General features: G+C 42.5%; 1 protein-coding gene across 1 annotated transcript; it reads right to left on the bottom strand.

Annotated features, from left to right (window-relative positions):
* Positions 1-4,889: 4,889 nt before the first annotated feature.
* LOC119288025 (horcolin-like) lies at positions 4,890-7,592 on the bottom strand. The gene is made up of 4 exons (XM_037567639.1): positions 7,158-7,592; positions 6,849-7,025; positions 6,168-6,434; positions 4,890-5,415 (listed from the first exon to the last, which is right to left on the bottom strand). Exons 1-4 carry the CDS (start codon positions 7,194-7,196, stop codon positions 5,182-5,184), a joined length of 717 nt encoding a protein of 238 aa, XP_037423536.1. The 5' UTR covers positions 7,197-7,592; the 3' UTR covers positions 4,890-5,181.
* Between the last annotated feature and the right edge of the window lie 2,684 nt (positions 7,593-10,276).

Here is a 10,276-nt window from a genome sequence, read left to right on the forward strand (position 1 = left end):
TACAATCGATGTGCAGTGTCAGTTTATCTAATGGAATCCTATAGAAGAAGGGATAAAACACATACCTAGATCCGGGTAGCGCAAGACAGAAGAATGTACTTTCCAAAGCAGTAGTTCCGACGGGATAATTTCATATGCTCCACCTAAAGAGAGTTACTAATAGAAATATATACCTTGCTCGGAAATTTGTAACTGGAATTTTCCTTCTAATAGTAGTAACATAAAATTTGATAAAATGTTTAATCTAATCGTAAATTGTCCTTAAAAGGACCATAGTTTCAGTAGGCCTATGATTCCGAATTATGAGCAGGAGTGTACGCTGGTCTCTTCTAGATTTAATTTTCCCAAGTTATTTCAAAGACTTGAATCTGACAAGTGAAGGCAGTATATCACAAGATAAAGTAGTCTCTTCTAGGTTTCATATTCCCAAATTATTTCCTGGGTATCTGTTCAAGAAGAGAAAACCTTAGAGGCAAAGTTCAAGTCACTAAAACAGTTGCTTGTTTCATTTGCGTAGTTGATAGCACTAGGTGAGTGCATCGTGTATGAAACTAGATAAATACTATCTACCAAAGAAATTGGTTTTATTATAGATTCTTATCTTGCAAGTGTGGCTAGTGATAGTACATGCTCATTTATTTATCGGCCAATAGAATTTAGCAGTTTCATTTTTTTGGTGTATGCCTTGCTTTATTGGCCCTTTTTTCCCTCAACAAACTTTAAGCTGTGATATATGTTTCAAACCCTCCATGCCCCCGTGTCTATCTCAATTTACAACAGTTAACTGGTCCATTTCATTCATAGAAAATCATTTGACAGTGCCACTCTTTCATACAAAGTTTATGTTGTATCAGGTTACAATTTCTACTATTTGAATAACTGGAACCTTGCTTGTTTTGTTCAAATATATTGCATGTGTCCAGTATTTGCACTATCATCTTGCCTTTGGTTTGAAGGTTTGCCACAATCGAGTATTGGTGATGGTGTGATTGAAACAGCATCGACCTCATTGGCATTGATCTCGACGAGGACGACACATGTCTTGATGGCCTCAAAACATATTTTGTAATGAGATAGCTATAATGTTTCTTCTAATGTTGCTATAATGTTTGTATAGGCTCCCAGCAGAAAAAATGTTATTATAGGTTGTTATGGTTACGTGTGGTTCCTGTGATGTTGTAATGGTTGTCTTGATGTGACTTTCATGATGGTTAATTTCTGATTGTTGTACTTTTAGTTAAGTCCGGTTTTATTCTTTAGTGCACATACGTGTGAAGCTTCACCCAATAGGTTTAAATGCTAATGGGCCGCTCCAAAATAATTGGGCCAATGATAACATGGGACATAACTAAAATTCATGGGCTAACACCCTAAGTGGGCCAATTACTAGACAACCTAAAAGTGATCTAAGTTTTCAAGTGGGCTGATAACTATAAAGGCTGCCACGTCAGATCCCTGTCAGCTGCGACATGGCATGCAAGTTAACGCTGTTACTTGGCAGTGATCGGTGATAGTCAAGGACTGTCATAGATTTGTGACAGTTTTGTTGTTCCGTCAGGAAGTGGGTGGTGGTCAAATTATGATGCGACATACATGATGGATTTCAAATCCGTCGTGTATGCCCTTCGATGACAGTTTTGTGCTTGTGTGTGACGGCTTGAATCTTTCATGGATTAGCGGGTTTAATTCCTAGTATGGCGAAGAAAAATTTTAAGAACGGAAGTAAATCAAAGGGGAAGGAGGTGTCAACTGCAGAGTCCAAGAAGGCAAGTGTTGTTCTACAGGAGCTAGCAGCTGGGCATGTGAATTCGAAGCTCCCCTCTATAACACACAAACTGCCTCTACAACACACAAACTTCCTGATAAAAAATGCAAGAAAAGAATTTCTTTTGCCAAGGAAACATTTTTTGCCGAAATAGGAAAACAGGTGCCAAGCCATGCTGTTAAGATTGCATCAACCAATTAAAAGGAGTCTGTCAGTATGCCATGTAGCAAGTTAGCAACTCCAACACCTTCTATGTCAACTCCAGCTTCAAGTGAGCCAACTGTTGGTCCAAATATGCCAACTGCAACATCCACCGTGCAGGATACATCAGTGATTAAGGAAAGTCTAACAACCACTGTGCCAACATCAAGAGGAAGTGATGCATCTGAAGTTTCATCTGTCCTACCCCTATCAGTAACTATGGCACCCCCAGATGGCAGTCTGCCAACCCCAAAACCCATATTGCCAACCCAAGCAGTCACTGTGCCCGCCCCAATAGTCAGTGTGCCAACTCCAGCACACCTGTCAGCAGATATCATCAATATTGTGCAGGCTCAGCAAGACAACAACTACCTTTGCCTAAATTTCATGCTCTTGATCAACAGTGCACCCTTACAAAGGAGGAAGTATATAACCTTGTTTTCAAGTGTGTACCACCAAGACCGTTGCCAAGCATAATTCCACGAACCGTCAACGGGTGACGCACCCAAGGATCTGCAAGAAGGCAACAACAGTGTGCATCCCATTCGTAGAGCATCCTCGGCAATATCATATCATGGAGATGGGTTCTACGGCGCTCCACCATTTGACTTGGGTTTGGATTTTGATGATGACTCCCCAGTTGCCGCATTTGATGAGTTGAACAAATCACAAGTGACACCACAAAAGGTAGGATTATCTAAAGGCAGCGAGCAGGATGATTGTGATTTGACAACTGTGTGAGAGGTTTGTGTTGCTGCAGATATGGTTGTCTGTGGGAAGGCACCCATTCAGACCTCTCCTTCGGCTTCTCCAGATGAGTTTTACACCCAAATGTCACAGCTGCTCTAAGGGGTGCAAGTGGGTCCGACACAACTACATGTCGCCCACCAGTTCAAAAATGCGGCAGGAGGATAATCAAGCCAGCTGCTGTCTAGAGGTGTCCCTACATCGACTACGATAGAATAAAGACATTTACTTGTGGTGAACAAGTCAACAAGCTTTAAATGGCAGTCCTCTACTACGTAAGGAATACACCTGGAGCAAACAATTCAGAAACGAGGTAAAATACTACATTGTGGTAAATTTGCAGTCCTTTTTTTCTTAGTTCATGTGTTGTACAATTAAATTAGCTTTTAAGTTGCCCAATCAGTCTTTATCGTTGCAATTTCATGTAAGTTGCACATCTGGCCTACACACCTTAACAGTAGTTACTCATTTCCTTCTCTTTTTTTCCTTACCTCAAGCATTTTAATTTTGATTTGTTCTTTGTTTGTCCTCAATATTTTTGCAAAGAACATTGAGGTAGTTATTCATTTTTCTTTAGTTGTTGCAGAATTAATTCAGCTCCTTAGTTGCAACAATCAGTCTTTGTAGCTGCAGTTTCATGTAACTGCACTTTGCACAACAAGAGTAATACAGTTGCACATCAGGCCTGGACACTTTAACAGTAGTTACTCATTTTCTTCACATTATGCCTTACCCGAATCATTTGTTCTTTTGTTTGTCCTAATTTTTTTGCAAATAGTCCTGACATCATAGACTGTGATGGGTTTTTCGTGACCAAAGAGCTAGATTATTCAATGAAGCCAACCAAATGGCTATCAAACACTATTGTCGAAGCTGCACTTATCCAAATCAAGAAAACCCTACCTAGTGACTCGAAGAAGATTATCATGGCATTGAGGGTTGCCGTAAGTTGAACGAGAACTTTTTTTGTTTTGTTTCACACAACCCTCTTTTTAATTTTTTGTAGTGTGTTTTGAGATCCATCTTTCCAATGCAGACACAGTTGCAGGAAGGAATATACAACGTTGTTGAGATACAAGCTAGATTTGAGAAGACTAAACATCTAGACGGTCAAGATATGGTCATTTTTTCTGGCCACATGATCTTTTTAGAAAAAAATCATTTGTTTTTGCATAATTCTAGTTTTTCATCCCATCCTTTTTATCTCTTCTGCCTTATCTTTTAGCATACTCCCATCTCCGCCATTAGGCTGCTCTATGAGAGCCACACAACTGACGTCTCTTCTTCACCTCATTGCCCCTGCCCACTCATCTCTCTCCTCAATGATCGTGGCCATCCCCTGCAAGCTTGAACCAGCCCCCGCCCACATGGACGAGCTATGCGCCTCATGGTGCGCGAAGCGGCCGGTGCAGAGATGCAGATGGGTGGCGACGAGGAACAAGCGGAAGGACGGGAGTGCTACAACCCGCGCCTGGTGGAGATGCAACCGTTGGGTGGCCGTGCTGGAACCGCAAAGTACTGCCGCTGCTACCCGCCACCACCGTCGACGGGACAATTTTTTTTCTACAACCATCATCGGCAGAGTTGCAACCGATGAGTTGTAGAGCTGGAACCAACGTCCACCAGTCCTGGAACCGGACGCACCTCCCATGGCCGTCGTGATTTTTGCTGGAACTAGCTTTATGCTTTGATGGAACTTGATGTTTTTTTTTGCTACATCGACTTTTCTTTTGGAATTTGCTTCCTGTGATTTTTATTCGAACCAATGTGGGTTTGCTGGAACCAGCTATATGTTTGATGGAACGTGTTAGTGTTTTTGCTACATTAACTTTTGTTGGTGGAATTTTTTTTCCTGTCATTTTGGCTGCAACCGGTACTATTGTTAGCTGGAACCGGCTAAATTCTTGCTTCAATTTGATGATTGGGGGTTTCTTACTGAGATTGTTTTGTTGGATCACAGGAGTGCTAGTCGATGGTGGCGGCAAGCCAGAGACAATGACACCACAGATTTTCCTACAACAACACGACCCGTGCGCTGCAAGGTTCGGAGTGTTGGGGACGAAGCAGGAGATAAGATTTGAACGGTTAGAGTGGAACCATCGAACGGGCAGGGTGCGACCGGCCCAATTTTGGGCCGGCGCAAAAGGGACGCTTGAAGGCGCGAATGCTATATACCAGGATATGGATTTACACATGAACCATTCCACTTTAACATTGATCTGTTTTATTCTGAAGAAAACAATCTCTGAAAATTACATCATTGAACATTGCAAAGGGAAAGCAAAAGAAAAATGTTACACCATCGATTTGATTTATGAAAAAGCCACAAAACAGGCATAAACAACGGGACACCCTTGTTAGCTAGCCATCTTATTGCTGGAACGGCAGAAAAGGTAGGAAATCAAACACTTTGATGATTAAAAGGAACATGCAGGTAGCTGCAGGCAGCAGCACGGTCGAATACTGAATTATTTAGGGATTGTGTAAACACCAATCCTTGTGATGAAAACATTTAGAGTTTCTGCAAAGAAGCCCACCACGGTCGCATTCTCCGGCACGGTATAGCTGAATGCTTGGCTGGGAATAGTTCCGAAAGGACCATACGTATTGGTGTTGGTGACGATCTTAAGTTGTGATAGCCAGGATCCCAATGTCCCAGCCCAACTGATCTGCTTCACAAACTCTGATGGGCCAAACTTTATCTGTAAAACAACACAAAATTAGTGAACAGGAAATTAGATATATCATCAAGTATTTATTAGGTGGCATATGTATATATAGCTACTAATTCCATCCCTCCAAAAAAGATATAATTCTAAAATAGTGTTAGGTCAAACTATCTTAATTTATATAAAAAGATATTACCTTATATCATTCTACTAAATAAGCAAGTATGCCTACACTCTCTGTTATATGGACTTTTATTTCATATATAGGTCACAGTGCTTTAAGTCAAACGTTACTATCTTTAATCATCTAATCAATTTCAAAACATCCTTATAGTTTTGCAACATATATACATACATACATATATATATATATATATATATATATATATATATATATATATATATATATATATGTGTGTGTGTGTGTGTGTTTTATATACTATAAAAGTATTTCTCATAGTAAATCTAAAAACTTAAATCTTATGTTATGAATCTATATATAGTCAAAGATACAAATGCTTGACATAGAACAAAACGAATATGACATATAAAAAACGTATTGAGTACAATTTTTCATGGAATATAGTATATATTTTCATTATGCTATATATATACCTATGTTTGGAGTCTTACTGTTTGTTAATATTTTCGAGAAAACCAATCAAGTTTAAGTTAGCTTGACTTTAACCAAACATAGAACTGCATCGTCTTTTCTATGATGAAGGCATGCATGAACCAACAGGATTTGCAAAACAACCGCACACACATGTATGAAATCTACTCACTTCGTTCGTGAACAAGCCCCGATTGACACCCCAAGTATCAGTGGTGTGGATTTGCCCGTCTTCGTCAACGTAGGAAAACTGAAGCCCTTCAACTGCACCATGATGGTAGATTGTTACACTTTCTAGACGACGTGATTTGCCTCCCATTTCATGAAGGGAGCCTCCAGTCATTCCACCCCATGGTCCTTGCTTTATAGGTGCATGGATCTTTGTAGGTGCAGTGATCTCTATAGGTGGAGCGATCTGTGTAGGTGAACAGACGACGACCTGAATATGAAGGAACATGCATTTTGAGTGTTGGTTTAGGCCAACAAAATGGAAAAGCAAAGGAATAATAAATGAGAGAGCCAAACAAGTCATTGGCCAAAAAAGGAGAGTCCTCTACTTCTCCCTAGCTCTCCCCATTTTATATGGGTGGCAGGAGATGGGTTCTCTTTATGCCCCACGGTGGGGTTTATATTTACCACTAGGGGCCCCTGGTGCTGTTTGTATCCAAAAAAATGTCACTAAAGGCTACAAATGAAACTCCAAATATTATTTTCCGGGCCCTACTAAGCTCGATTGAAAATAACAGAAAATAAATGATAAGTATTTTACCACGTATAATAACACAAAGTGATCACCGAGACCACCAGAATATATAATGCAAAGTGGACGACCTGAAATCAGTTACACGCTCACCTCCTTCATGCGGCAGAAAAATTCAATAGTAAGCTCTTGTGTTATTGTATTGCCTATGCAACTGTGTACTCTTTTGTTGATGACACCACGTGCCATTGAGAATTCACTGGTCCCACCTACAATGGCCCACTCATTTTCTTCATCATCATCATTAGCTCCCATAACCACCCTTTGAACCTGCATGCACAATAATAAATACATAATATAATCGATTTTGCTCCAAAATGATAATTAGGCATGTCTCATCAGAATTATTTGCCTTACAAGTAAAATAAAAGCCGTGGAACAAAGAGATAAGCTACTACATACCTTCCGGCCACAAACACCAGGGTGAACCAATTGCTCCATTTGCCGGCAAGTGTGTGCATGCCGTGCCCGTGGGCAACCAGTTTCGCCTGGGAGCAAGGGCCGTCGTAGATCCCCCAATTGTTCACAACAGTTTTACCAAGCCCTGTCGCGGCATTGGGCTGTATCACGTTTGACTGATTCGCATTGCAGCCCGCAAAGATTTGGCGTAGATACAGCTTGCTGACGTTCACCTTGGCGTTCTCCACCGTTCCACCGAAGTCACAAGTGACCTTGAAATTGGTGGAGACGCCGCCGCCTCTGGGCGGGCAGCTTCTGTGTACCATGGGGACGTCCATGGTGGGGCCATCGGTGGGCGTGCAGGCCATTGCTAGCTAGCTGGTGGTGGTGCTACTCGACTCAACTTAATTGTGTACGGCCCCCGCAAAAAAAACTTAATTGTGTACGGAAGGTGATGAAACACAGGTGCGTCTACTCCTATTTATAGCCCGGGACGGAACTGGAAGCTAGATCAACACGGGTACGTGTACTCCTATTGCTTAGATAGGTGACAACCATAGCCATGACGCTGGCCCTCAGAGTGGCGTGGGTTGTGCGGTCCCTTTCCGATCACGTCCGCGCATCCGCCAGCGCTGCCAATCCTGTGGCCACTTGGCATCGAGGGAGAGGAGAGCAGCAGCCGCGTGGGTTCACACGTCCCATCGGGTGGCGCCGCCCGTAGGTTCACATGCTGCCAGGCAAGGGGCAGCGGGGTGCCAAGTGTTCGGGCTCTGCTTGCAAGTCTAGTCCCATCGGTTCACACGTCCTTGCAAATTTCAGTGTACTTGGACTGGGCCCCGTACGTGGCGCTGAGGGCTTGTTTGGACGCCATGGGTTCACACGTCCTTGCAAATTACAGTTCCTCGGCCCGCAACAGCCACTCCGTCGCTGGTCTTTAAATCAGCTCTTGTCGCTATAGCGGACAGTTATCATTTCACTTCCTAGTTCCAAGGCTGCATGCCACTACAAGCCGGAGACGCTAGTACGTGAAAACTATTAGGTGAGCATGAAACAATGAGAAGGCAAAACGCGAGCGGCTCTGAGGCGTGAAAGCAAAAGAACGAATTGTTTTTTTTTTTCATTCAACGGTCATGATTATATTAAATGAGCGGCTGGGAAGGCAGCTTATCCCCGCTCAGGATAAGTTGGATGATTTGTAGTACTCCCTCCGTCCGGGTGTATAAGTCATTCGCGTAGTTCTAGGTCATCGATTTGAGAAATTAAATATGTGTTATATGTCATGAAAAGTATACCACTAGATTTCCACACGGATGTAGTTTCTAAATATATATTTTTTGTCACATATAATACATATTTAGATAGTTAAATTATCAACCTAGAACTACGCGAATGACTTATACACCGGGATGAAGGTAGTACTAGCCATTTTTTATGCCTCCGATTCCACCAGGGTTTCCCCCTCTAATTGGGCGCGTAGGGGAGTGGGGTTACTGGGATGCCCAACCACAGCTTGTGAATTCCCTAAACTGAAAAACAAAACAGGGAATTGTCTTGACCGCCGGTGCTGATTGGCCACACAATCTGACAACGGAGCTTCTTCTTCAGCGAGCAAATCGGTGTTACCGGCTGCCGCCAGCCTATAACATAAATATTAATTTCCCAAGCGGATGCTAGAGCTCGTCCATCTGATTATGCTTGCCTCGTCAGCCAATTACCATGAGCGGGTGCTTGTTCTCGCGACCCACACCAATGAGGTGGATAGCTTCATCAGGTTCGCTCAACTCGATTCACTCGGGATGGATGGCAAGATCCAAAATTATAGTGATTGGATCAAAAGTTGCAAGGAGATTCATTTTGGGAGGTTCAGGCTTGTCCATTGGGAGGGAGGTGAGAAAGGGGCACACTGGTCGATGATGAGGTGGAGAATGAGGCGATGGTGGAGGCCAACTTGAAGCTTGCGCGGTTCGTGGAAAGATCGGAGGCCATATGGTCGACTATTCGTCAATGTCCATGTATTCTTCTGGTTCTTGGCCAAACCGAGATGGCATGGAGCCATGGAGGACAGCTACAGATGCAACCGGAGCGTCGACATGAGTTGGTGGAGTGATGGCAGCCATGGTCCGGATGGGGTTGAACATTGCCTCTCCTCCGATCCGACCAATGCACATGCAAATGACCTGAGTGCAAGTTTCCATGGGTGTGAGCTACCCAGGAATTTGCCAAGTATCCTGCCATTTTGCCACACACTAAACAAGACCTTATGGATTATAATTAAGGACAATGCTAACTGCAGAACGTTTCAAATTTAACGAACAAAACCGAACGACCATTCCTAGCACACAAGTGCATGCTATGAACCAGTGGCGGAGCTAGCTACTCCATGGAGCCGGGGGAAAATACGAAGGGATGTGACTCGTGGGCATTTGCCCCACTAAAACTGGTGATTAAATCTCCATCTCCTTCTATAGTCTCACGGGAGTTCCTGGGCAGAGCCCGGGCAGCTGCCCAGGGTCGCCGGGAGGTGGCTCCGCCACTGCTATGAACTTTTCTTAACATGCACCTGATTATCAGTGCATCTCTTTCACAATGTGCGTATGCATGACACCTATTAAATGCATAATTACATGCATGTAAGACAAAATTGATAACGTCACTTTAGATTCTTTCATACTTTAAATCTTCAAAATGTTTTGTAACTTAAACCGTCATTCCAATAAAAAATCGATTTCACATAAAAAATTCGATGCAACGAGATCTCCAAGACTAGATCTCATGTTGATATATTGCGATGACATTTTTTTGGGTAAAAGATTATCATGTCTATGCTACACAAGCTATCATGTTGCTTACATTGAAATTACCGGGGGCATAAAAATGGTTCATTATCCAATCTTTTCTCATGTGCACATGCATGCACTAGAGACATAAAAGCTGGTGTCATCCTAGATTTTTCCATTAGAAAACTTTAAATTATTTTGTAGTTCAAACCATCGGTGCGATTGAAGAAATCATTTTCACATTAAAAAAATGTCGTGACGAGTTCTTCAAATTTTGATTTCATGTTGCTATGTTCCGACGACTTTTTTCGGCAAAAATGTTACCATGCGCCTAGGCTAAGTAAG

This window comes from Triticum dicoccoides, chromosome 4A (genome assembly GCF_002162155.2).
Source record: "Triticum dicoccoides isolate Atlit2015 ecotype Zavitan chromosome 4A, WEW_v2.0, whole genome shotgun sequence".
NCBI classification, from domain to species: Eukaryota; Viridiplantae; Streptophyta; class Magnoliopsida; order Poales; family Poaceae; genus Triticum; species Triticum dicoccoides.